At 54.3% G+C, this 24,039-nt stretch overlaps 11 protein-coding genes across 11 annotated transcripts; 3 read left to right on the forward strand and 8 right to left on the reverse strand.

The window, feature by feature from the left end:
* Window positions 1–163: 163 nt before the first annotated feature.
* Window positions 164–3,667, reverse strand: CC84DRAFT_1161169 (putative poly(A) RNA transport protein). The gene is made up of 2 exons (XM_018177667.1): window positions 466–3,667; window positions 164–411 (listed from the first exon to the last, which is right to left on the reverse strand). The coding sequence occupies exons 1-2, from the start codon at window positions 3,420–3,422 to the stop codon at window positions 273–275; spliced, it is 3,096 nt and encodes a 1,031-aa protein (XP_018040538.1). The 5' UTR covers window positions 3,423–3,667; the 3' UTR covers window positions 164–272.
* Window positions 3,668–3,953: 286 nt separating this feature from the next.
* CC84DRAFT_1161170 (uncharacterized protein) lies at window positions 3,954–5,838 on the reverse strand. The gene is made up of 2 exons (XM_018177668.1): window positions 4,369–5,838; window positions 3,954–4,316 (listed from the first exon to the last, which is right to left on the reverse strand). Exons 1-2 carry the CDS (start codon window positions 5,417–5,419, stop codon window positions 4,249–4,251), a joined length of 1,119 nt encoding a protein of 372 aa, XP_018040539.1. The 5' UTR covers window positions 5,420–5,838; the 3' UTR covers window positions 3,954–4,248.
* Window positions 5,839–6,899: 1,061 nt separating this feature from the next.
* Window positions 6,900–8,182, reverse strand: CC84DRAFT_1202698 (uncharacterized protein; the record flags this gene model as incomplete). Its single annotated transcript, XM_018181789.1, has 2 exons — window positions 6,900–7,685; window positions 8,096–8,182. The coding sequence occupies 2 exons, from the start codon at window positions 8,180–8,182 to the stop codon at window positions 6,900–6,902; spliced, it is 873 nt and encodes a 290-aa protein (XP_018040540.1).
* Window positions 8,183–8,670: 488 nt separating this feature from the next.
* Window positions 8,671–10,330, reverse strand: CC84DRAFT_1112217 (glutaredoxin). The gene is made up of 2 exons (XM_018175311.1): window positions 9,411–10,330; window positions 8,671–9,356 (listed from the first exon to the last, which is right to left on the reverse strand). Exons 1-2 carry the CDS (start codon window positions 9,859–9,861, stop codon window positions 9,019–9,021), a joined length of 789 nt encoding a protein of 262 aa, XP_018040541.1. The 5' UTR covers window positions 9,862–10,330; the 3' UTR covers window positions 8,671–9,018.
* Window positions 10,331–10,334: 4 nt separating this feature from the next.
* On the forward strand, window positions 10,335–11,069 carry CC84DRAFT_468475 (uncharacterized protein). Its single transcript, XM_018186400.1, has one exon. It carries the CDS (start codon window positions 10,520–10,522, stop codon window positions 11,006–11,008), a length of 489 nt encoding a protein of 162 aa, XP_018040542.1. The 5' UTR covers window positions 10,335–10,519; the 3' UTR covers window positions 11,009–11,069.
* A 1,108-nt stretch (window positions 11,070–12,177) lies between these two features.
* Window positions 12,178–13,578, forward strand: CC84DRAFT_1138477 (uncharacterized protein). The gene is made up of 3 exons (XM_018176196.1): window positions 12,178–12,628; window positions 12,694–13,134; window positions 13,196–13,578. The coding sequence occupies exons 1-3, from the start codon at window positions 12,337–12,339 to the stop codon at window positions 13,405–13,407; spliced, it is 945 nt and encodes a 314-aa protein (XP_018040543.1). The 5' UTR covers window positions 12,178–12,336; the 3' UTR covers window positions 13,408–13,578.
* Window positions 13,545–16,780, reverse strand: CC84DRAFT_1202701 (MCM-domain-containing protein). The gene is made up of 3 exons (XM_018181790.1): window positions 16,435–16,780; window positions 13,912–16,387; window positions 13,545–13,858 (listed from the first exon to the last, which is right to left on the reverse strand). The coding sequence occupies exons 1-3, from the start codon at window positions 16,716–16,718 to the stop codon at window positions 13,739–13,741; spliced, it is 2,880 nt and encodes a 959-aa protein (XP_018040544.1). The 5' UTR covers window positions 16,719–16,780; the 3' UTR covers window positions 13,545–13,738.
* Window positions 16,781–17,104: 324 nt separating this feature from the next.
* CC84DRAFT_1112225 (serine/threonine protein phosphatase-like protein 2A catalytic subunit) lies at window positions 17,105–19,027 on the reverse strand. The gene is made up of 6 exons (XM_018175312.1): window positions 18,460–19,027; window positions 18,354–18,395; window positions 18,199–18,304; window positions 17,618–18,151; window positions 17,498–17,570; window positions 17,105–17,450 (listed from the first exon to the last, which is right to left on the reverse strand). The coding sequence occupies exons 1-6, from the start codon at window positions 18,619–18,621 to the stop codon at window positions 17,378–17,380; spliced, it is 990 nt and encodes a 329-aa protein (XP_018040545.1). The 5' UTR covers window positions 18,622–19,027; the 3' UTR covers window positions 17,105–17,377.
* Window positions 19,028–19,696: 669 nt separating this feature from the next.
* CC84DRAFT_1172636 (uncharacterized protein) lies at window positions 19,697–21,202 on the reverse strand (the record flags this gene model as incomplete). Its single annotated transcript, XM_018179992.1, has 1 exon — window positions 19,697–21,202. The coding sequence occupies one exon, from the start codon at window positions 21,200–21,202 to the stop codon at window positions 19,697–19,699; it is 1,506 nt and encodes a 501-aa protein (XP_018040546.1).
* Window positions 21,203–21,882: 680 nt separating this feature from the next.
* Window positions 21,883–22,275, forward strand: CC84DRAFT_1172637 (uncharacterized protein; the record flags this gene model as incomplete). Its single annotated transcript, XM_018179993.1, has 1 exon — window positions 21,883–22,275. The coding sequence occupies one exon, from the start codon at window positions 21,883–21,885 to the stop codon at window positions 22,273–22,275; it is 393 nt and encodes a 130-aa protein (XP_018040547.1).
* A 46-nt stretch (window positions 22,276–22,321) lies between these two features.
* On the reverse strand, window positions 22,322–23,533 carry CC84DRAFT_1256068 (uncharacterized protein). Its single transcript, XM_018184593.1, has one exon. It carries the CDS (start codon window positions 23,422–23,424, stop codon window positions 22,600–22,602), a length of 825 nt encoding a protein of 274 aa, XP_018040548.1. The 5' UTR covers window positions 23,425–23,533; the 3' UTR covers window positions 22,322–22,599.
* Window positions 23,534–24,039: the final 506 nt, after the last annotated feature.

Here is a 24,039-nt window from a genome sequence, read left to right on the forward strand (position 1 = left end):
ATTGCGCACAGCCCGCGAAATTCCACCCGACTTGTCTGTATATTGGGCATGAGTTCTTATCACGAAAACGAAACCAATCTCTGCCCACGGCAGGAAGGATATCCAAGCACGAAGCTCACGGAAACTGTCAAAGTTATGAATTGATTCAAGTAATCTATTCATTTCGCGTTCAATGCTCATCTATGTATGATGCCTCCACAACCTTCCGTTGCAAGCGAGCAATACGCCGTCTCATCACTACGCCAAACCTTCCAATACCCAGCCAGTGGCATTTACTTTTGCAGCTTGACCATGACATACGGGATCTCAACGTCCTCCTCGGTCTGGTCCTCAGCCGTTACCTCGAAGATGACGTTCTTCTGGTGCTCCGGCACGGGCTTCTTGCTAATAAACTCGACCAGCTTGCTCATCCTGCTTTGTTTTAGTACACATTCTCGCAATGTCAGTCGCAAGAGATGAACTTACGTGAGACCCATCCTATCCTTTAGCTTGGCCGGCGGGTAGAACGATGCGTACAGCAAGCTGACGCCCGAGCTGACCATCTGGACATTGAGACCCTTCCTCTCAAAATGGTCGATGAACTCCTCGAGGACGATGTCTTCCACTTCGAAGCGGTCCCACAGCTTGTCAATTTGTACCTTCTCGTTGTTGTGACCAGTGTACTCGCCCTTAGGGCTAGCTATCGGCTCGCTAAAACCGAAGAAGGGGAGAGCGAGGTTGACGAAACCGTTCTTGTATTGCTCAATGTCCGTCTTGCCGTCCAGGAGCTTATACAGCTCTAGGTTTACAAGACCAGTGACAAGCGCGGTGGTGGTTGCGATAGCAGGAATGATCTTGCCAGCGATGAACTTCGTCTTGTGCTTGTCAGCCTGCTCAATCTTGTAGTTCTCAGCGCGAAGATTGCTAGCGGCTGTGATGAAGTCGATGTGATGGTTGGTATCGTCGTCCTTCTCAAACTCCACAGGCTCAAGCTTGAACCCAGCCATTGACTTCGGCGCTGGAAGTGATGATACCAGCTTGTTCAAAACTTCGTTGTCGTCAACGGGTCCTGCAGGTTGAGCATTCGGGTCAGGGTCGGAGTCGCTCGCCTGGATCTTCACAGTTGGGTCGGGCTTCCAGTCCGGCACAATCATATCGTTCAACACCTCCAAGTAATGTTCTTTCGTAACACCCTTAGGGTTGATGCCGTAGTTGAACGCGTGGAGGTGGGCCGCAGCCTCCACAAACGTGAAATGAGTGGGGTTTGAGGGGTCGAATTTCAGCGCATCCGGAGCGCGCTTTGGCCCTGACCAGAAGGGCTGGCCGGAACCCGTTGTGGAATCCTTCGGGAAGTTGTACAGCAATTGTTGAATCGCCTGGTTGTAATTTTTCTCAAATTGCTGGCGAGCCCAGATAATGCAATCATCGAATGTCAGAGGCTTCTCTGTCACCAGGAAGTCCCGAAGCGTTTCTAGTGTCTGCTTCTCGTTGCCAGATTGCTTCAATGACGCACCTAGGTAATCGGGCTGAGTAAGGTAGAGGTTCACAACCTCTGGACCCTTGACGAAGAATGTATCGAACATTTCACGAGCCCAGGCAATGGTGTGCTCGATTCGGTTCGGAAAACTCCTCAGAGTGCACATAGGAAACGACTTCTCGGGCGGGTCTTGTGACGAGGAGTAGGATTCCGTGATATGTGGGATAATGACTTGGGTGTTGCCTTTGGTTCCGAGGGTACCAGAGTCCAGCAATGATTTGCGGAAGAATACACAGCGGCGATCGACATATGTTCGGGCTTCGACATTGTCCAAAGCATTTGTGACAGCATCAAGGTTATCCCAGAATTTCTCGTTGAAGATGTGTTCTGTCTCTGGGCCGACCTTCTCCTGCATGTGCACGATCTTGCCGTTCAAGTCAGGGTTCATGGCTTGCACAGCCTTCGCTGCGGCCTCACTCTTGAGTTTGCCAACATCTGCTGGTCGGAACAGGAATTGTCGGTTGAGGTTGCTCTTCTCGATCTGATCGTTATCGGTTACCCAGATTTGACCCTTAGGTCCTGCGCCCAGTCCCATCATAGCCCAGTTCTTCAACATTTCGCAACCAATCGCACCAGCGCCGACGAGGAACTCCTTGACGTTTCCGAGCTTCTCCTGGTATTCCTTTCCGAGAACAGCGATTTGACCATCGTATCGCGAGCCAATAGGAGCACACTGCTCCTCCGAGCGCTTGGTCGACGTAGGTAGCGACTCCAACGAATCGAAGTAGAGGAACTGCACGATAGGGTGGAATTTGCCGGACACTGACTTCAGTACTTCCTGAGCGGCTAAACCTCCGAAGAAAGCGGCGACCGGGCTGAGGTCACCACGTGCCTGGAAACTCAATTCCTTGATCAACCTCTCGTCCAACTCAACTTTGTCCTCTCCTTGGCCAGCAAGTCCTTGCGCGATCTGATAAATCTCTGCAGCATCGCTCTCGTTGTGTGGGCGAGGGAATTCCCCATTGTGCTTGTTGGCGAATTCATGAAGAGCCTGAATACCAACGTGCAGCTGCTGCGGTCGGTCAAACTTGGCGAAGTCGGAAATCAATAGCTCAGGCTTCTTCAGCTGCTGGCTGAGAGGCTGGAAATTCAAGATCTTGGGCATCTTGACCTGGATGTATTGGCCGCCCTTCTTGTATTCACCCAGTCCGGAGACATCGCCGATGGAGAACGTATATGGGCCCTTTACTTCAATCTTGCGAGGCTCACAGCCGTTCAGCCCAGTCATGCCCTCGATTTCGGTAAAGGTAACCCAGTCACCATCCTCAAGACCATGCCGAGTCTCGTCCAGCGCAGACACAAGGCCCTCTGAGTCGATTCCTGCAATGATACCGCTGTTGACGTTCTCGCCGGTGGTGTCGGTGACGGTGAAGTTCTTGCCGAAATCTGTAAAGATGGTACCGAACAGACCGTACGTATCCGAGATGACGACGTAGATGCCATTGTCATGACAGTAGTCGGCAATCTTAATTTGGTCGTTCAGCGGTGTGTCTGTCAAAACAACGACCTGGAACTGCTTCAGCTGCGACAGATCTGACGTCAGGTCGCTCCCTGAGAACTCGTGCACTGGTGTGTATGGGTTGAGCTCTGAGACGCGGGGAACGGTGACAGATGCTCGAGGCTTGCCGACGTCCTCGGGGTGGAGGAAAAATTGCGACGACAAATCGGCGAGAGCGGCGGGCTTGGGATCGTATAGCGTCAATGACTTGACTCCAGCGAGAGCGATGTTCTTCGCGATCTCAACACCGAGGCCGCGGAGCCCAGCTATAAGGACGTGAGACTGTCCCATACGCTTCATGGCCTCGTGGCCGAGCACGTACAGCTGTCTGCTGTACAGAGACTCGTCGATCTCGCCATCGGCGTGCTTTAGCTGCTGGACAGCAGCAGCAGGGTCGTCGACCTGCATTGTGTCTTTGTCCTAATGTTTGTCAGAAAGATGCTCCGCGAGAAGTGAAGTAGGTTGTAGTGGTGCTGCTGTTGTAGCTGTTTACGAATACACAGCGCCAGCGCATCCATTAACGGGCGCGTGTTTGGGGCGACTCACTGCCATAGCTTTCTTAGGGGGACCACCAAGGTCTTCACCGGAATACCTTCTCTTCCCCAGCTTGCCGGCCTTTGCAACCTCTCGAGTGTAAGGCGTGGCGATCGAGCACTTGTCGGTCGTCGAAGTGGGGCGTGTGACGGAGTGTTGAGGTGGACAATTTGCGCAAACGCTGGCGATATGCCTGTGCGGGAGGATCGGGGTATAAGTTGGTCTTGTTGAGCAAGTAGAAAGAAAGTCAAGGCAGCGGGCGTTGGATTTGTACGGGTTGATGAGGCAGCAAGAGAAGGTGCTCGTAGAGCTCCCGAACTCCCGAAACACACTAGCACATCCCACTTCGTGCTTGGCGCGCCTATGTCATCCGAAGTGGCGCAAGAACGCTCTCACAAATTGTTCGGTCTCACATATCACACCCGCACGTTGCACAGCAATTTGAGCTCAGGAAGCCAGGATTGTCGTATTCACATATTCACAGACCAAAAGGCCCTCCATTCACATAATCCATACTGCGCATTACCCCTTGGTCATACCTCTCGTACCCCATGTCACAGTTGTCTTTCATAATCCAGTCGCCAGAACGCCATCAGAGTGAGTCATATGCAGGCAGCCAGCCATAATGCATGAAAAAAAGGCGCTATCAACGGGGATATTTTCGAAGTGTTATACAAGAAAGAAAGATGAACAAACGCGACTAGCGACGCGAGGGACGCGACGAGTGTCGTGTATGGCGCGTTCGTCGGTCGTCAGAGCTGGCACTGCCTATGACACAGTCAGTATTGTATTGTCAAGTGATCTCGCGGGTCAAACTCACTACTGCTGGTGTAGTCGCTGTAATAGTAGGAAGAGTCGGTAACCGTGGTGCTCTTGTCGTCGTAACGCTTTTCATTCTTCTTCTTCATGCCCAGCAAAGCTCCTATTGCAGCGGCACCAGCGCCGATGCCCAGGAGCTTGCCTAGCCCACCGCCCTCCTTCTTCGCTGGACGTGATGGGCGAGCCGATCCAGCTTGGCCGTACCAACGACGTCCGCCGGCGGCCGCACCGCTGTGGTGCTCTTCGATGTACGTCGTCTCCTCGTGCGTGTGCTTCCTCTTCTTGCCCAGACCGATCAAGGCCAAGACACCATCGAAGGCGGCTTTGGCGCAGCAGTAAAAGCAGATGAGCAGAAGGAGAATGATGCCAGCGATGACACCAATGACGATACCGGCAATAGCTCCACCGCTGAGCCCCCCTCCTCCCGAGTTCGATTCTACGAGCGTTCCGTTGACGCCCGTCGGGATTGGTGTGGTGAAAGGGACGGTGGCAGTTGCGGAACCAGTTGCTGTGATAACGATTACTCCATTGCTCGTGGGACGCACAGGTGCGGATGGGTTTGTACCGGTACCAGTAACTCCAGGAGATCCTGCTGATCCGCCTCCAATAACTTTGCACAGGTTGATAGACGCGTCTTGGCACCACTCTCCGCTGCCGCAGCATGCGGTGCCGCACATGTCGGAAGGGTTGCAAGCCGATCCGGTCGGGCTGCTCCCGACGTAGGTGCTCCAAACCGACTGCTTCGTAACAGTCTCGGCTGCGGTGTAGTAGAAGGTACTGTATATCCATCCACCATCACCAGCAGTGCATAAGGCCTTCATGTTTGCATCGGTAAAGCACTGTTGTCCACCTGTACAGCAGTACGCGTCCTCAAAGCCACATGGAGTGCCGGCACATGCGTTCTGTCGTTTGGCGAGTGCCAATTTCAGCCGTTCGAAGTCATTGAGGCGCGCCGCTGGAGTGGGCTTTAGAAACAGTGTCGCGGAGACGGAAGGAAGGAAGCTGAGAGCAAGCAGGCTCAAGACCGCTGCAGGCGCATGGAAGAATACCATGTTGTCGGCAGGAGACCAGACGAAGGTCTGATTATCTTTTTGAGCGTATGCGACAGCTCTTTGTCGACCAGGCGGTGAGGGTGGGGAGCTGTCTGCGGGGTAGCCGCTGATTCGCTACTCGTACCGGAGGTGGAGGTCGATAGATAGTGACAGACTAGAGCGACACAACAACGCGATCGCAAAAGTTAGCAGTCTGAAAGATGCAATTGCTAGGTAGTGTATGCAGTGAGCGCGTGGTGTGGAAAGTGAAGGAGGTGGGTGTTTGCCGGGCTGAGGAAATGGAGTACTTAGATTTGGTGGAAGGCTGGGAGGTGGTTGGTAGTACCAGCCACTACTTTTTGCACTACTGCCGGTGCCTCCCCGCTAGACACACTGGATTGTCACGATGAAACTCGCGCAAGCAGGAAATAAAAAGAATTCGCAATAGTTCTTCTCGATATGATGCAATGCGCGAATGGTGGGTTGTCTGCTGCTGGTGAAGGCATGATTCGCGGCTGCCGTGTATACACAGCCTTAGCGAGGCCCGTCTCCCAGCAACGCAGTGACCGGGGCCTCTTCCACCGAGGTCTCACGTCGTCACCATCGCACGCAACAATTTCCGGGCTGCCTTGCTTTCCGGGCTGCCTGCAATAGCGATTGAGCCCATAGTTGGCGATCTGATTGTCACGTTGTCTTTCCTACGAAATACGCATTGGTCTGGGTATGATTGCTACGCGATGGCTTTGATTGGCTGACATTGTCCTGATTACGATACTTCCCACGTGCCCTCAGGAATGACTGCACAGACGCGCGAACCTGAGAAGCTCAGTCCTTGGATCCGGAGTCTATGCATGCCGGTGAAGCAGTTTGCTGCTCTTCTCTTACTCAAACGTCCCACCTCACAACCTTTGACCTGCAAAGTGGATCGTCGGTCAAGCCTCCTCCATTTTCCGGCATCGCTTCTCGTTATTCTGGCAAAGATCCGGGTGGCACTGCCGAGATCAAGCAACAGTCTTTTGAGTCGCCAGATCACACAAAGTTGAGTGTTCGGCTCATTCGCTATCGTTGAACGGTATGTCGTCCTCTGGAATTTCCCTGTACACCAGTATCCCTTGAAGGTGAAAGTCTCAAAGAAACCCAAAAGCTCCCTGCCTGCAACGGCGAAAGGCCTGTATTCAGTCCACTGCGCTTGTCCTCGCCCTAAGCTCTTCGCTGCACTTCAGAATATCTCCGGTCGTCCAGACTTCCTTGCCCATTACAATCTTTGGATACGACGAAATGGCCCGCTGAAGTCTTCCTTACTCCAGGCCGTTCCGTGGATTTGGATGCTTTGAGCTCAAAAATCGGTTTGATGACACTTATTTGACCTTCACATTGTATCTGCTTTCCAACAATAGATCCATTAAGTCATGATGATCAAGCGAGTCCTTCGCATCACATAGCCGCGCTCTTCGTCGTCCACCAGCTCATCCTCTTCACCACTCCGACCATTCATCAGGCTTCATGCACGAGTATTCCGCAACGTCGCAGCCTTCCCTCGCTTCCTTCCCTCCTTGCCTCCAAAGCTCTTCATACCACCCCACATCCAGTCATCATCTTCCTCGTCCTGCTCCTTAACCCTCCTCTTTCCCTGCCTCCACTCCGTTTGCATCGACCCGCTCCTCGCACTGCTCGCCATCGTTTCCGGCGTCCCCATTTGTCCGCGCCCCTGATTCATCAAAACCGCGCGCACCTGCTCCTCCCAACCTTCCGCTACTCTACCGTTAGCCGAAAATCCACTCTTCACGTGCTGGACCGTACCTTCCACCATACTCCCTTCTATCGGCGAATTCGATATCTCCGAGACGCCCGCCTCCATCATCTTCACCCGCGCAGCCATAGCATCTTCCTTCGGACCCCACAGCGACCACTTGTCCACCCCCGTCGTCACACCCGGCATGTGGCCCTCCGCCATCTTACAGTCGATACATATATCGGGGAGACCGCCGCCTAGGACGTGAGTAACCTCGCAGCCGTTGATCTGGGGGACTTGTTCGCCGTCCTTGCCGTGGACGTAGACGGTGGAGCGCGGGCAGCGGTGCGAGGTCTGCGTGTGTCCGCATTGGTAGGTGAGTGAGAAGAAGGTGCACATGGTGCCGGGCGCTGGGGATGACGCGATCGAGGACTGCGTGGGTAGCGGTGATGTCAACGGTGACGAGATTGAGAGGGTGAGTGAGCGGGTGATAAGGTGCGGGTAGTCGCGTCGGGCGGATTGATTGCTATGGGCAAACACGAGGGGAAGGCGCGGCTGGGAACGTGCAGGTACGCAGAAAGTGGCATGAGCGCATACTGTGTTGAGTCCACTCTAGGTACATGCAGAATCCCGTCGTCATTGTGGTCTTTCGGTCTTGTGAATAGGGTCGACGCCTCTGAAATATCATAGTAGTTTTCCAAGCAAACATGACATGATCCCACTTCGGTCGATTCTCTACGTTACCTCTTCTCAATCTGATTCACACCTTCCCTCACTCTCAAGTCACACCCTCAAAGTCCGCGTCCGTCTCCCTCGACCTCTCACCCCCACCCCATCCTCCTGCCTCCCTGCAAACAAATCCTCTCTGTGCACAACACCCGGCGCATGCAACACGCGACTAGCATGCCGATCCGTACTCAGCGGCAAGTACGCTGGTTCCGTGCTGGACGTGGGATCGAACTCACCTCGACTAAAGATAATCTGCGTGGAGTTGTGAATCTCAGCAGGCGAGAGGCGATCAAGGTCAGAAAAAAGAAAATCAGGCGTTTCATCTCGATTATCGGATGCACTCGGCACAGTTGTAGAATGAACGGCTATAACAGACAGGAAGATGAGGGACGTTTACGTGACTTGCAAGGACAAGACCGGAGGCCTTTATTCCCACTCAGGACCGGATGAAAGGAACAAGATCGCTGCGCTCATGGGCTAAAATGTCTCACAGGGCATTGGAATAAAATAATGCTATATGATATGAAGCAACATGCTGCGAAAGTTAGTGTCATAGTTGGGTTGTGAATAGCTTCGCATCGTGAATACCGAAACGGGCAATTCGTAAATTTCGACAATGCGTCAGCTGCATCGACAGTACAGCGCAAGCGTAGCACGCTGCGAATGACGGTCGTGCTACTACGCGATCTTTCCAGAAGATTAGTCAATTGGTCTGTGGAGCTTGTTCGCAAGTTCTTAGAAGGAGGTGCTGCGGCGGCTCGATTACAAGAATAGATGCAAGCCATGCTGCTCATGACTCACCCTATCATAGCTGCCAATTCCCAGTTGTCGCTCTTTTCTTGGCTGTACACAGACGTGTTCACTATATATTCGCCTCGTGAAATGTGAACTGTTAAATTGCCGCTCCCCGGGGCCGTCACCGAATCCAACTCACTCAACTGCGACCGCAAGAACGTCAACATGATCGCATTGAACGGGTATACCCACTGAAAAAGTCCGGAACGACAGAACCCCTACCCCAAACCTCCGGTCCCGATGCAACCAGCCTAACGATGCGCCACTCATGGGAACCCGCGTCGTGGCCTCATCAATCCCAATTGATATATGTACACAGAGAAGCGAAAGCGATAATGTCACAACGATAGAACAAACGTGTTTTCTATACGCGCCGCCTTGCACGAGGCATCTCCGACTGCTGCGAGCGCCTCGTGACGCGGGTAATTCGGGTGTCGCCGAGCTTCTTGATGGTCTCGGCCATGGTATCTGTCTCGTCGAGCTCCTGCATCTGGTCTCCGCCGCCAATGCTTTGCCCGAGGACCATCACGTTAGGTACCGTCCGTCTGCCAGTCGTATCTGCGAGGACCTCCTGCAGCTTCAGGCCGATCGGGTGCTCGTCGAGCTCGACGACGTAGGGTGCAGGGTCGATGTCGTACGTTTGGAGGAGGATGTGTTTGGCTTTCCGGGAATGCGGGCAGTAGGTTTTGGAGAAGATGATGACTACGGTGCGTTAGTACTACTAACTGAGAGGGTGCAATTGGGTAGGCAGCATACTTGGGCTCTTCTTCAGGATGGTGTTGAGCTCCACCTCGGCTTCGTGGTAGTCCTCGGTCTCGTTCTCCTTGGCCGGCTTCTTGTCCTGCGTCCTGCCGCCAACCACAGCCACGCCCTCAAGCGGCTGTTGCTTTCCGTCTTTGCTGTTGGCGTACCGGCCTCGCGGCGCCTTGTCCGCGTCGCCTCCAGTAACCGAATCGACAAATTTCTTGCCCTTCTCCTCGGCCGCCTTTCGCGCATCGTCTGCGGCGGCCTTGAGGCGCGAGCCCACCTTCTCTGCGTCGCGCTGCTTGGACGCTTCCACGTACTCTGCCGCCTGGAGCGCTTCCTGTGTCTTGACATAGAATGGAGAGGTGCGTGTTTGTGAGCTCGATCGCGTCATGTAGAGAGTGATAATGATTGCGAGGGCGAGGAGGAGGACATAGAGCCTCATTCGGCGTTGTGACGGCATGATGTGTGGTGTGTGGTGTGAGACGCGGGGAGGCGGCGTAAGGGCAGAGGAGCACAACCACAATTGCGCTTCGAGCGAGGGCGTTGAGCTGTGACGTGTAGACACAGCCTTAAAAATGGCGGAGCGGTTGCTTTTGTCTTGCCAGGCCGGGAGGAGGTCAGAGCTAAGCCCTGGTTGCCTTGCGGTGCGATGGTGGCGTCCGGGGTAGGTCAGTTTAGGTTGGGTAATTGCGGCAGGCGTGGTCGCGCGACCAGGTGACACCGACACGTCGAAAGGGGATGCGCCCAAGTGGAAAGGAGCGCCGTGGTGGCTTTGCGCCGCTTGGTTGTCTGCCGGTCCAGAAGAATCGGCAGCGTCTGTGTCTCGAGCAGATCTGGAAAGCAAAAGCAAAAGCAAAAGCGGGCTGCCTGTTTGTCAAGATTCGAAGAGGGATGCTGGTCTTCAAGAGCTTTGGGCACGCGCAGTGCAGGAATGCAGCGGCCTGCATGTCGGCGGGGGCTTGTACCAGGCTAGCGGATCCATCCTTCTCCATCGTGAATCCATCACTGTGCGCGCCGCGGAAACACTCCGGTCTGTTACATACAACATCTCCGCCAGCGACGTTGCCCTTACGAGAATTGTGGCCGCGCAAACTCATCCAAACTATAATTACATCTCAATGACGTGCATGGGCGTTTCGATGCCAGAGACTTTGCATGCAGCGCGCAGTACGTCACGGACACGACTCACGTCACACAGCTGTGCTCCCTACGTCGACTTGAGCGTTGGTCCAAGGGCGCGCACGCTGTGTTCGCTGCCATTCGAGAGACCCACTGGACGTCTCAGGCTATTGTTACAACTTACAGCCATTGTCATGCCAAAGAGTCGCCTACAGGTCGCCTGTCTATCCGTCGGGACACGGCACATGTGCAGTGCACATCACTCCATTCTACCCGTTTTTGCAAATCCTCGGATACTTATGCGACTTATTCGGCTTCGCGCCGCAGCAGCCCCTTGCAACCAATATTCTCGCCACAGTGCCATCAAAAATCCGAACCGGAGTAACCTTCGCGTCCGGATCAGACGCTTTCAAAGGGAGCCCATGTCACGCCTAGGTCACATGGCAAGCCAAGACGGCTCGTACCGTTTGTATACCCATGGTATGTAGAAAGTATACATGTCGCTATGCACTTACCTGTGTTGTATTCTAGCAGGTCAGAGCTGAACTTCTGACAACACCCGAAAATGCTGAATACTTCCTTGCTTTGCGAATAAATTCTCCATCTCAGATTATTTAGTATTGTCTGAAAGCACAATAGCAACATTCGTCGAATTTTGCTCCAGATGCGCCTCAATGCCCCCGCGGTCCCGTCTTTCACGTCGCCGAACCAGACACCGCCTGGCTCTGCATGCCGCTTCTGTAGTCTCATGGCTATAGCATCTCCTCCGAACGATGTCGTTGCTACAACGCTATTGAAGTCGAGCAAGTCAAAATGCAGCAGTCCTATAAATATGCAAACATGGACTCGGTATACAGCGCATAATTTAAGCATGGGAGCCTCTCACCTCGCCACCACCGAGTATGGATGGCCTCAGCCAGCAAGATAGCCAACACGATTCCGTCCGCTGCCTGACCAGCCCACTGGTATGATCTTTGAACGAAGCTTATCGCCGTGTAGATTCCATCAATCGGTATTTCTACAAACCCGTTGTCATCGACACTAGCTGCGCTCCGCCATAGATGCCTAGCACATTGTCCAGTATGGCAGTATCGCGACGAAGCTTTACTCCGTTGATCGGAAGATCTTCGTTTCGTTCAGATCGTTGGCGGCGTGTATGCTGTGAGTCAGATTCTGCAGATTGTCCGCGAGAGCTTCGCTGAGTACGGACACGTAGAGGGAAGTGCTCATGCGAGACAGAAAAATTGAGTGACAATACAAGCGTGATGCGGTCCCCCAAAAGGTGGGGCCCATATCAAATGCCTACAAACGTAGGCCTAGAAAGCTGTACCTACGCTCCTACACGGAAGACGCATCATTGTTTCGAGTTTGGTAGAGCCTTCTTGCTTGTTTACGGTATGATACGAGGTACCGTACGACAGTCCACCATATTGTACAACCAGGCAAAACACAGATACTCAACAACCCACCCATACCTATGTACCGATTAAGCACTATATCCGCTTGCTCACATTCACTTCCGATCTCTCGATTTCCTCTTTCGCACGACTTGTAGGAAGTACAGAACGAGTGCGGTCGCGCTCCCCGAATCAGCCTAGCTTTCGAGCTTGCCTCTAGCTCTTTCTAGAAGTGCTCTCGACATCTACTCCGCTCTCTACGAGCATCTTGGACTGCCCAAAGCGGATGTGATAAGTCCAGTGTATAAAGAGCAATTGAACCTGAGCAACATAATCTCTATCTTACCAGAGATTCATTATCTCTTCTCCTCCGTCCCAAGTAGAGCCGTCGCCCAATCAATTCACCTGCCCCGCCTATCATGTCTCTCCCATCCACCCCTCTCTCCATCACACCGTCCACCGAGGAAATCAGAAATGGCACTCTCACGCAGAAGAACCTTGAGATCGCCATCCGCGCCCTCTCCCGCGACGGCCTCGTCGTGATAGATAACCTGGTCCCACATGACATCCTGGACAAACTTAACCAAAAAATGGTGCAAGACGCCTACGAGCTGCAATCTCGCAAAGACAGTCCCTTCAACTACCATAAGGGCAACATCCAGCAAGACCCACCGCTCGTCAAAGACTTCTTCTTTCCGGAGGTGTTCACCAGTACGTTTCTCCACCCCCGCCCCTTCAAAAGCCCTTGAAACTTTGCTAATCAACAAGAACGATAGACCCCATCGTCACCCAAATCACCTCCACAGCCCTCGGTCCTTACCCCCACCTCCGCTTCATATCCGGCAACACCGCCCTTCCGCCGTCGCCCTCCGCCCCACCAGCCTCCCAACCCACCCACAACGACGCCGACTTCGACCACCCCCGCATCCCCTTCGCCCTCGTCATCAACGTCCCGCTGATCTCCATGGAGGCCCACAATGGCTCCACGGAAGTCTGGCTCGGCACGCACGCCTCCACCACCATCGCGGACCAGCAAGGCGCACACGGCGAGCGCGCCAGCGGGAAGATCAAGAAGGACCTGCTTGAAGCGAGGCGGGGCGTGAGGGCGCCGTGCCAGCCGGACGTCAGCAAGGGCAGCGTGATTGTGAGGGATTTGAGGCTGTGGCATGGGGGGATGCCGAATCTGAGCGACGTGCCGCGCGTCATGCTTGCCATGAGTGCGTCATCCCCATCTCCCACCGCCCTTCAAGTCATGTGAAATGCTGATAGAAAGGATAGTCCACTTCGCGCCGTGGTACCGCAATCAGATGACTGTTGAGTTCGCCGAGGACCTGAGGGAGGAATTGACGCCTGAAAGGACGGGGTTGTATGTTGCGGCGGAGTACGTGACGGGTGAGGAGGTGGAGAAGAGCTATTTGAATCGGCCGTATGGGAATGCGTATGATTTTGATCAGGTTGATAAGGTGCTGGATATTTCCCCTGCGGCTTGAGATACTACAGGCGGGTGCATGAGGTGAGCGAGGTAGTGTTCACACGCTGGGTACCACGTGGTTCTGTTTCACATTTCTTAGCATGTGCAGTCTTCACTCGGTGCCTCGTCACAGGTGAGGATATGCAATATCAATGTGTCAATCGTAAATAATGTACACCCTCTGTCGGCCACGTTGTCCGACAGCTGACTATCTGATCCCACGCCCAAACAACGGCGTGCACTGCCTAATCAAACGCGCAATATGCTATGATGCCTGAACGCCTTCCATCGCAGTGATATCATTTCCCCTTTCATGTCGGCCTTCGTGACACATGCCATCTCATCCTGATCTATACAATATCCTCGACCGGGCAGTTCGGGTGTAGCACGTACACAACCTTGGCTGCAGCGTCGGCCTGGCCTTGCTCATCAGCCAAGCCCTCGCCACGGATCGGCATGAGATATTGCTCCTGTGATACGTTAGCGTTGATACGAAATCAGGAACAATGAAGATAAAACATACCCTGCAAACCTTCTTGAGCACCTTCTTCGCCAGATCTCTCTCCTTCTCCAGGTCCTCTTGCGTCTCCAATTCAGATTCTTTCTGCTCGAGGTACCAAATGAGCAAGTCCTCTTCCTCGACGCCGTCTTCAGTGGCTTCTTGATCCTCGTTGATGCGCTTGACAAATAAATTACGCATGGAGATGTACTTATCGTGCGTGATCTTTGTCTTCTCTCGGGGCGGCGCAGGCGTACCCGTAACGCGAACAGTCGTCTCGCCGTCTGGCTGTTCGTCCGCACCCATGTCTGCATCTACCTCTGCGTCTTGAGATTCCGCGGCAGCGGCAGCGGCAAGAAGAGCTTCATCGTCGTCATCTTCCATCTCGACATCATCTTTCTCGACACTGATGATGGATTGCCGGAGGAGATTGTACGCTTCTCGGACGAAGTCAGGTGTGATGTCAACAACGCAGTTGGCCTTGGCGATAGCTTCAGACAAACGAATCATACTCTCTAGCTGACGCACAGTGATGCGATAGCTGTTCCTTCCGATGCCACCTTGAGCATCGTCGGCACGGAGCTCTTTGTACTTCTCAACCAGAGTCTCCTTCGCCTCGTCCGTGAACACAGGTTGGAACGTGCGTGCGAAACGAATGTAACGCTGTAGTTGTTCGGTGCTGAATTCCGGCTCGATCGCTTCGTCGCGGAACTGGTGAAGACCTACAATGTGCTCTGCCAAGTGACGGTCTACGTCCTCATCGCACTCATCGAGCACTACGAAGAACAGGTCAAAACGTGACATGATGGGTGCGGACATGTTAACGTTGGCCCGAAGAGTCGTCTTGCGGTTGTAACGGCCGCCTACAGGGTTCGCAGCTGCAAGGATGGATGTGCGAGCATTCAGGGTTGCCTGGATACCTGCCTTCGCAATAGAGATGGTTTGCTGTTCCATAGCTTCGTGAATGGCGACTTGATCCGCGATATCCATCTTGTCGAATTCGTCAATCGCACAAATACCATTATCTGCTAGCATAAGGGCGCCCGCTTCGATTGTGAACTCGCCCGTTTCTTCATCCTTCACCACGGCAGCCGTCAAACCAGCAGCGGAAGAAGCCTTTCCGGATGTGTACACAGCCCGCGGGAGAAAGCTGCAGATGTACTTGAGAAATTGCGACTTGGACGTCGATGGGTCACCCACAATACAGATATTGATATCACCACGGAGATCCATACCTTCTGGAGTCTGTTTCGACACACCGCTCATGAGCTGGAGGAGAAGACCCTTCTTGATGACTTGGTGGCCGTACACCGTGGGTGCGATGGAATCAACTAAGCGCATGAAAATGTTGGGTTTGTGCACCATGTCCTTCAGATCCTGAATCTCGCTTGCAGTGAGTGTACCGAGATACTCAGCTTGAGCTTCCTCGCCATTCTTGTCGGACTCCATTGCTTGCGCTTGGTTTAGGGATGCTAGGATGTTGCCTGCTTGACCTTGCATATGATGAGTTGACTTTTGGCCCGGAGTGGATATATCAGGAATCACCATGCAGGCGAGGAAAGACATGCGATAGGTCAGATCGCGAACACCGAGAGCTTTCAGGCCACTGACGCCAGACCCGCCGACGTCGGCTCCGCGGGCAGCGCCCGAATTGTCTCGGGTTGCTTGCGCCCGCACGCCAGGAACTCTGAACTGGCTGACGTCTGGAATGACAATAGCAGTTCCGGTGAATATGCACTTTTCTCCAGCCTTGGAACGATCGACCATTTCTCCGCGTAAGATGACATCCATTGTGCGTGGCATGCTGCCAGTGGGGATCTCCGAACTATTCTCTTGGATGCGCACTTTTTGCCAGTCGACAAAGGTGGACTGTCTGATGTCTAATCGCCAGCCTTCACGATTCATGCAGACAGTGTTGGGGCATTGAGTCGGCTCCGTGTACTTGAACGTCTGCTCGACATTCGGCACTACAGTGTTGCAAGCCTCGCAGATGAAGGTGGCCATGGAAAGCTCAGGGCGGACTTCTGACGTGCGAGTGGCCGTACCAGAAATCGAAAGCAGACGACCAATCGATTCTGTTCTCAGTTGACGGATTCGCGAGATGAGGGGTAGATTGTAGAAGGCGAGGGTGAAGACTTTGTCGGTCTGTTGGTTCGCAGTCTTCTCGTTGAGGCTCTCATTTTGACTGGTAGCTTCCGCTCGCGAGCTAGGCGGAGCTGTGCCCGCGGCTGTGGGCTGACGATGTTCGCGGAAATATTGAGGCTCATACTTTGCGATGATGTTGTGTAGAGCGCGGGTCATGTACGGAAGGAATCGGTAGTACTCGCTCGCGACTGCTGCTGCCAGGACACCGTCCTCGTGCCCTTGCAGATGTGTATAGTCGACGTAAAGGGTAGACAGGCCGTAAAGCTTCATTCCCCTGACCTGCGCGATGTAGTATTTATCTGTCACTGGCACACTTGATACTGGCAATGCGGAGGAAGTGGGATCTTCTGTGTACCTATTGTGCATTAGCAAAATCTCTTCGAAGATTGAAGGCATCCTCACCCCTCGAGAAACTCCTGAAACCGCTGCGACAGCGTCTCTCCAGTCACGTCCACCACCTTGGGTATATCGGTTCGGGGCCCATTTGGCCTTCGCCCGGTTCCTCTTCCTACGATCTCGTCGTCTGCGAAACCTTCATGATCACTGTGTGCGCCTGCGCTCTCGGAAGGGGGCGCGCGCGGTCGCACAGAAGAAGAGCGGAACTGCCCTCGTGGAGTAGCAGCGGGTTCGCTGCCAGGCGTGGGTGCAGCATCGGATCGCAAAGCGGCATCTAGGAGAGACGACATGGCGGAGCGTGGGGCAACTCAACGTGTGTTTGTTGCTGCGCTGCGGTACGGGGAGAGTTTTGCCGCGGGGGTAGAAGGCGCGTACGCGACGCGCTTTCCAATTATCGACACTTTTTGGGTTTAGCCTACACGTCCCCAGCAACAGCGCCCACCTGTCCACCTCTTTGGTTGACCAATAGTGCAATATCAGTCGCATTTTGTATCTATGGAACAGCTGATGCAGATCTCTATTCTGACGGAAACTCAAGCTCCTGTGCCGGTAGCTTGAAAAAGAAGATAACGAAGGGAACTTCGTATCTCAAGAACAAACCAACCCGGCACACAGCCATCGGTGTGGACAATCCGGAGCGTGTTCCAAGAGAGGCCTTTCACACCCACAAGTCATACAGCTTAGTGTTTCATTCGTCACATTACTACTACAACGGAAACCTCAAGCCGAAGAGCCTTTTGCTACTACTGCTTACTACATGCGTAGCCTGCATCGACTCGGCGAATCGTCACCCATCCAATCGGGCGTTTCTGAAGCTCTACAAGTCCGCGACTTTTCCCGCTCCCGACGCACAAACCCACGAGCCAAGCGTTGCCTGCGGTACAATGAATGGGCTAATGCAATTCCCCTCTATGATGCTTGTGTTACGGAACAAGAAGGCAGTCGTAGTTTACAGGAAGTAGTCGGGGGTCCTCCGCGAAACCATCGGCTCACCAGCGCGTGGGCAAGGGTCGAATTGCAGGCTGTTGCGACGTTAGCAAGTACCTTCTGAGGTAGGTGTGGGACATACAATGTGTATTTCAGATGCTCGTCGATCTCCATGATGGCCGCCTGGTTACCACAACGGTAGCAGTAGTTCGGTGCTGGGATGGTCAGCTATATGCAATTTCTTCTTGAATGCGAAGCCTACCGGAGAATATGGTTACCACATTCCTATCCTGAGACCAGTTGTACCCCTCCATGACCAGCTGATGCGCTCTCGCCACCAGCGTGAGTCCGTTGTTGTGGTTGAAAGCTTCTGAGATGTCCTGCCCGAAGGTGTAACCAGCACCACGGGGCGAGATACCCCAACCGCATCGGTCATCGGGGTCAGACCAGAGCAAGTCGCACATGGGTCCCTCATGCGGCACTTCTTGTATCCGATCAAGGGCTCGAATGTTGTCGAGCGTGTCGATGCTGGGCGACAGCCCTCCGTGCAAGCAGAAGATCTGGTTATCGATCAAGGCGGTCAAAGGTAGATAGTCAAAGAGATCCGTGAAGTATTTCCACACGTTCGCGTTGCCGTACTTGCGCAGGCACTCGTCGTAGAAGCCGTACACTTGGGTAATTTGTCGTGATTCGTGGTTACCGCGCAGAATCGTGATGCGCTGGGGATATCTGATCTTAAGAGCGACGAGGAGGGTGACAGTCTCGACAGAGAAGTAGCCCCTGTCTACGTAATCACCTGCAAACAGTCAGCACCTGCTTGTGAGTGTGCAGCAGGCGAAATACCCATGAAGAGGTAGTTGGTGTCAGGGTTTGGTCCGCCAATCTTGAATAGCTCCATCAAGTCATGAAATTGGCCATGTATATCACCGCAGACCGTGACGGGGCATTTCTAGGTGCCGCTTTAGTTCGTATCGCGGCGCAGAAAACGGGACACATACCACGGGTTGTACGTTTGACTCTTCCTGGAGGACCTCGCGAGCCTAGGGTCGAACGTCCGTCAGCAGCTCCTTTAGCTATCGCGCGAGCACTAAAGTGATCGCATACCTTGTCGCACAACCTCTGTACGTCGCTCTCCGCCAGCTGTTTGCAGCTCATGAGACTCTCAATCCAGCCGTCGAGCGTAGGGATTGAGGCGGGCTCCGATGCCGGTACCGACGACAGCTGTGCGGGATCTGGCATCTTGACGTCCTCCATATTGGTGTCCATGGTGAAGGCAGCGGGAAGGTAGGCTTGCGGGCGGGTGGGTTGTTTGGGTGGGTAGCGGTGGTGGGCGCGGGGGAAACAGCCCCTTCAAACCTGGCTAATGACGTGCGGAGATGGCAGATGTCGCGTGCGACTCGGCGAGCAACTCGAGGGGAGAGGCAGGGTTTATCGGTGTCGCAGCGGCTTCTGGGAGTAATCGAGGGAGGGTGGGGCAGAGTCTGAGTGGGTGGATAGGCAATGGAGGCTGAACCGAAGTGAAGTCGCGCTGCGCACGGACTACTGGGTTTGTGACTTAATTGCCCACTTCTTGGGGTTGTGCGGTGCGAGAAACCTCCCCTTAGTGTGACTTAGACATTGACTCGACAATTGAGTCTGTCCAGGACGGATTAGTACCCACAGAAAATGTGCTTGGATTTCTTTGACCTTAGGTAAGGGCGTTGTGGACGTTGTGGAAGGGGCACACTGCAGAACAGCGCCCACAGGCACGTGATAAAAGAGGGAGGTCCGACTCAACTCCTTCAGCAGGACACAGATAAACAGAATTTGCTCGACGACCTCCCCTAACTACCTCCAGCGTGCACATTTTTTCGAGTATCTTCATTTATTGTGTAGCTATCGATATGACCGACCACCCGAGGGAGGAAGATAGACCGCACCCTCGAGTCGAAAACAAAAGAAAGGCGCAGCAATGCAAGACTGACCAACCTCACGATGCACTATCCGAGGCATTTCCATATGCAAACTCCCTATAAGTGCTCATTTTGAAACCGAAACGAGGAGAAAACGTCAACGCAAGCAAGAAGTGAGACACGCCGCTTTTGTCCAGATGACCCAACACCGCCGCAGCACCAATGGTGACATGCATAGAATATAGATGCGCGAGAACAGGAAGATGAAATCAAGCAACCTTGTATACAGATTCTGTAGGAAATAGAAGGGCGTCAATACAGAGCGCTTCGTTATGCGAGGTAATGATGCTAGCGTAGCAGCTGTGTAGAGGGATGCAAAAAGCTCCTGGGTAGGATAAGGAGATGTTCAGGAGGTCCTAGGTGATGTCAGGGTAACAGGATGGGCGTCCTCAGAAGTCCACGCTCCATCTCATCCTGGGATCGCGCTCCGCCGCACCAGCACTGTCGAAAGGAACGCGTGCCTCTCCATCCACTTGCTCCGTGCCCCAGCCACGACTGACGGCAAACCCGCTTCCAGACCACTGGTCCGTATCAAGCATCCTTTGCTCGTCGTGGTCCGATGGAGGAAGCTTGATGTGGGCCTCTATAAGGGGAGCAGATACGAAGCGGGAGTTGAGTAGTGCGTCCGGAGACACAAGGTTCTGAAGGGCGTTGAGCGATGAGACATCCGAGGAAACGAGGTGAGCGTGGCGCTTCATGAGATAGTATGGGTCTGAATCGGTAGACTGGGTTGAGTGTCGGACCTTGCGAATGGCGGACACACGGAGATTTTCGTGCTCGAGCTCGGACGGAGGGCTCAGGTTCGTAGAACTCATAGGAAGTTCACCAGAGCCACTGGATACCACGGTGGAAAGCTGTTGTCGGCTGCTGCGTACGCGTACCTGGTGGAGGCTGGGAACTGTTGACATATCACGCGAAGAAGAGTGAGAACGTCTAACAGCAGTATCGCTAGAGTCGCTTGAGAGCTGTTCTGTTGCAGAGGTATTGGTCATTGCAGTGTCGCGTCGCGTCCTGGGCCGGTAGCTGGAGGCAGCCGAGGGTGGTCGTGTGAGCGGTGTCTTTGGCCGGTCGTGTCGTTGGCCCAGAAAAATGTCATTGTACGAGTTCCCCCGAGATAAAGACGGCAGATCAGGCGTCTCCCCACGGTCGATCTTGTGACGCAGTTGTCGTGCGCTTACTTGGCGCTGGAGGCTCAACTCCACTCTGCTGCTGGCTCCACTGCCACTTCGACTGCGGAGTGTGGCTCTTTCTTTCCCACTCATAACACTAGCTTTGGGCGGAGGCTGGAGCATCCACGCATTATCGCAGGCATGGGGTGATGGCAGGCTCACGACCGGAGGGTGGAGGTCGTTCACCGGTGGTGCCCGAGCAGAATAGTAACTGCCAGACCGTGACGTACTAGGTCGCGTGAAGCCGGCGACGCCAACTGAGGACCCGGACACGGCCGATTCCAGGGGCACAATTGTCTCGAAGCCCCAAAGCTCTTCGTCCTCGCGTTGGTAGCGCTTGCGGTTCCAATTGTCGTCGTCGAGCGTATCGTCACTAAAGCGCAAATCTGCGGCTCGGTCGACGTCGATGCTGCTCCCTGCTTGGCTCACCGCACTGCCATGTGTTCCCACGGCCGTAGTGGCTTGTGTGTTGCAGGTGTTTGTCTTTTTGGCGCGCCGCGGAGGTGGACCAGGACCCAATCCTATCTCTTCCTGCCAGTATGGGTTCGTACCTGTGGGTTCGGGGTGGTGGTAGAGCTCGGGCTGCTCTTCGACGAGCTTCGTTCTGGCCTTCCGGGCCTGCTTTGCCTGCTTCCGCCGCTGCTTCTTATACATGTAGCCGGTACATGGCGCACACGAGGCATAGTGAAAGATGGCCGACTGGACTCCCCTCATGAACCACGACATGGCGTCGCGAGGGGAGAGATGCGGTGCGAGGGTGCGAGGGCGCGAACGAGAGTGGTGCCAGGGACAGTGGGTCCCGATCAACGGTGGGCGGGTCTCGTGGATCCTGTTGCGGAGGGATAGGGCTGGTCGAGGCACGGTCTCAGGTCGGCGTCGCGGCGTTGAGGGTCCATTCTCATGGCCCACGGGCGCGCAAGGAAGGGGTCGGTTGCGCAAAGGGCGAGAAGTGAGGTGTGCGATGCCCTCGTCGAGGCAGCGGCACTCTGCTCCGGAACGTCCGCGACTGCTTAGCGGTGCTAGCCTGCGCAGAGACGGTGTGTTGCGGGATGATGTCGAGCAGCAGTGCTGATCGCTGGGCCGTGTAGCGTTGGCCCTGGCTGCACGCCGTGTGCTCTACAGTGCCAATGGCTTCTGTTGTTGGCCGGCGCAGGTGTCGTTAACCAGCAGCGTGTACGAGTACGTGTCTGTACCGCAGTCGAGGCCGAAGCACCTGCACAGTGGCGGACTGGCAATAAAAGAGGCAGGAGGAGGCGGGACCGCGCTTGCTCAACACGGATGGAGTCCGGCCTCTAAAACAGAGAACGAAACGTTCGCCTACCGATTACAGTGCGAGATCGTGTGCATCCGCTACACGAGACACCCGAGCGCTCCCCTATCTGTCACCGGCACTGTGCCCCGATGTGATGAACCGGCGCCTTCAGTCCATTTCCAGCATTCCCAGCACCGCGTCCTGCAATGGTGACATGCGTGCGACTGGCCACGTCCGCCCGTCTCGGGGCGGCACGTGGACTAACTACGCCGCGTCGGTGGGGAGTCGGAAGGATGCGACTGCAGGCAAGGAACGCCGAGGCGAGTGTCCAGCAATCAAAAGAGCACGTCGTCGCTGGATCTCACGTCTTCACGAGAGCAATCCGGGCGTGAGGCAGCGGATGGAATTTGGGCATGGGCAGGCATCGATGCCTGCTGATCTGCCCCACGAACCGGGCTTCCGTGCGTCTGCGCTTTCCGAATGGGTTTGTTCCGGATGCGCGCGAATCACAGCACCTGTGCACCGTGTCGCACACCCCTCTGCCTAGGCCTGATCTCACTCAGCGACCCATCGCACACGGGCCCGAGAGTGACTCTGATATGCAGTGTGTGTGGGCTCTGGGTAATGTTTCAGCCCCGACCCAGCTGTCCGTAATGCATATTAACATCAGGCATCGTCGGAATCGAAGCTGCAATTCGAAACAGTATACACGAGGCCACGATCGTATATCCTTCTACACGTACACGGACACTTCTCCAAGGCTTTTGCTCGCACCCTCTCCTGACATGATTTCTCCTCGAGTTGCCTTCTCTTCTTTGCGAGATCTTGATGAGTTGACGCGTATATTAATGCATGCATATCAGCATCCAATCTACGGAAACAAATTGCGTCCCCGAGCATACCTCTGGATAATGGCTCTGCACGCCCAGCACAAGCACGATCCCGGGAGAGAATCCCGCTCATCCTCGATGAATTGTGCAAAGTCGGTCTCGTCATCCGGTAAACCCTCGCATATCCCCTGTGGCCGCGCAGTAGAACTCCCCCGTTGCTCGCGTATCAGGTCCTGCTGTACTTTTTGCTCGGCGACCTGCACTTCGTCTTCCTCGATTGCGTCCATTTCAGAGCGATGCATGCCCAGAATGTGTACCAGTACCGAGGGAGCAACACCTGGGCTCGAGAAATGTAGAAAGGGAGTATCAGATTCTGATCGCAGCGCTTCCCTGCTGCGCAATGGCGGCGTAGATGGAAACCACGTTGTCCACGGGTCTCTCCCAGGGACTGCTCGTATATCAGCGTCTTCTTCCTCAGCCGGTTTGTTCAGACGCCTCCTCAATTCTTCCCCCAGACTCTCGCTTGGTCTGATATACTCTCCAGAGCCACTATTATGGTCAAACTCGGCAAGTAGGGAGTCGTTGGGGTCTGGATCATTGTCCATGCGGCTCGATGACGAATGGGAAAGTCGAACTGGTATTTCCAAAAAAGATAGGGACGACAAAGATCGTGACACATGAGTAGTGGATATAGAGTAGCGGTGCACGACAACGGAAAAAGGAAAGCGTAGCGATACCCACTCATACAGCTGCGGGACGACATTCTCTGGAGTGGAGAAGGACATGGAGATGTGGTGGTGTATGCGGCGTGGTTGTGACCGGGAACGAGATCGAGATCGTGGCGGGGACATTACTGGAGGCGGCATTGGATACGAGCTTAGAGATCCTGACGAGAGCGTCAAGACTGTTAATGATGGCTGATGGAGGAGTGGTGAAGAACTGGCAGTGTGAAGTTTGTCATCACGTCGAGGGAATAAACAATCACCAACCTATTGATTCCTGATGTCACTCGCAACACAACCAGCCGACCAGACCAGCATGTACGCCAGGATATCAATTTTATGCGTGAAAGTAGTGAATAATCGGCCAACACCATACAGACGATATCTGTACTGCACGATCCTTGCTCGTCCTCTTCTTACCCAGTAACTTGAAATTTCTTCCTAACCTCACCACAACCCAAATCTCATGACCAAAATGACCCACCGCGAACATTTTACGCACACACACGGACGCTACTCATCCCACTACCTCATCCACACACCTTTCACCCGCCGACCCTATTACACCAACATCCCCTTCATCGCCGCCGACTTCAGGCGTTGGGATTTCCTGGTCAATCCGTACTTGGCCGGATCCCTTCGGATACAGGAACAATTCAAGAGCAAGCAATGCGTAAGTCTAATCCTACTATGGGCGCGGGAAGTTGTAAGATATCACGGGAGCAGCGAGTCGAAGACGAGGAAGAGCAGGGAAATGAA

This window comes from Paraphaeosphaeria sporulosa, assembly GCF_001642045.1.
Source record: "Paraphaeosphaeria sporulosa strain AP3s5-JAC2a unplaced genomic scaffold CC84scaffold_2, whole genome shotgun sequence".
Lineage (NCBI taxonomy): Eukaryota > Fungi > Ascomycota > Dothideomycetes > Pleosporales > Didymosphaeriaceae > Paraphaeosphaeria > Paraphaeosphaeria sporulosa.

Bases quoted from the DNA above. Each gene is read 5' to 3' on its own strand.
- CC84DRAFT_1161170 (XM_018177668.1), bottom strand. From the start codon at position 5,419: ATGGTATTCTTCCATGCGCCTGCAGCGGTCTTGAGCCTGCTTGCTCTC. The intron at 4,317-4,368 runs GTGAGTTTGACC...ACTGTGTCATAG, and splicing joins CAGCGACTACACCAGCAGTA to GCAGTGCCAGCTCTGACGAC.
- CC84DRAFT_1112225 (XM_018175312.1), bottom strand. From the start codon at position 18,621: ATGGACACCAATATGGAGGACGTCAAGATGCCAGATCCCGCACAGCTG. The intron at 18,396-18,459 runs GTATGCGATCAC...GTTCGACCCTAG, and splicing joins TACAGAGGTTGTGCGACAAG to GCTCGCGAGGTCCTCCAGGA. The intron at 18,305-18,353 runs GTATGTGTCCCG...AGCGGCACCTAG, and splicing joins AGTCAAACGTACAACCCGTG to AAATGCCCCGTCACGGTCTG.
- CC84DRAFT_1138477 (XM_018176196.1), top strand. From the start codon at position 12,337: ATGTCTCTCCCATCCACCCCTCTCTCCATCACACCGTCCACCGAGGAA. The intron at 12,629-12,693 runs GTACGTTTCTCC...CAAGAACGATAG, and splicing joins CTTTCCGGAGGTGTTCACCA to ACCCCATCGTCACCCAAATC. The intron at 13,135-13,195 runs GTGCGTCATCCC...TAGAAAGGATAG, and splicing joins GCGCGTCATGCTTGCCATGA to TCCACTTCGCGCCGTGGTAC.
- CC84DRAFT_468475 (XM_018186400.1), top strand. From the start codon at position 10,520: ATGACGTGCATGGGCGTTTCGATGCCAGAGACTTTGCATGCAGCGCGC.
- CC84DRAFT_1161169 (XM_018177667.1), bottom strand. From the start codon at position 3,422: ATGCAGGTCGACGACCCTGCTGCTGCTGTCCAGCAGCTAAAGCACGCC. The intron at 412-465 runs GTAAGTTCATCT...AAAACAAAGCAG, and splicing joins AAGGATAGGATGGGTCTCAC to GATGAGCAAGCTGGTCGAGT.
- CC84DRAFT_1112217 (XM_018175311.1), bottom strand. From the start codon at position 9,861: ATGCCGTCACAACGCCGAATGAGGCTCTATGTCCTCCTCCTCGCCCTC. The intron at 9,357-9,410 runs GTATGCTGCCTA...AACGCACCGTAG, and splicing joins CATCCTGAAGAAGAGCCCAA to TCATCATCTTCTCCAAAACC.
- CC84DRAFT_1202701 (XM_018181790.1), bottom strand. From the start codon at position 16,718: ATGTCGTCTCTCCTAGATGCCGCTTTGCGATCCGATGCTGCACCCACG. The intron at 16,388-16,434 runs GTGAGGATGCCT...AATGCACAATAG, and splicing joins TTTCAGGAGTTTCTCGAGGG to GTACACAGAAGATCCCACTT. The intron at 13,859-13,911 runs GTATGTTTTATC...AACGTATCACAG, and splicing joins TGCTCAAGAAGGTTTGCAGG to GAGCAATATCTCATGCCGAT.
- CC84DRAFT_1256068 (XM_018184593.1), bottom strand. From the start codon at position 23,424: ATGCCGCCTCCAGTAATGTCCCCGCCACGATCTCGATCTCGTTCCCGG.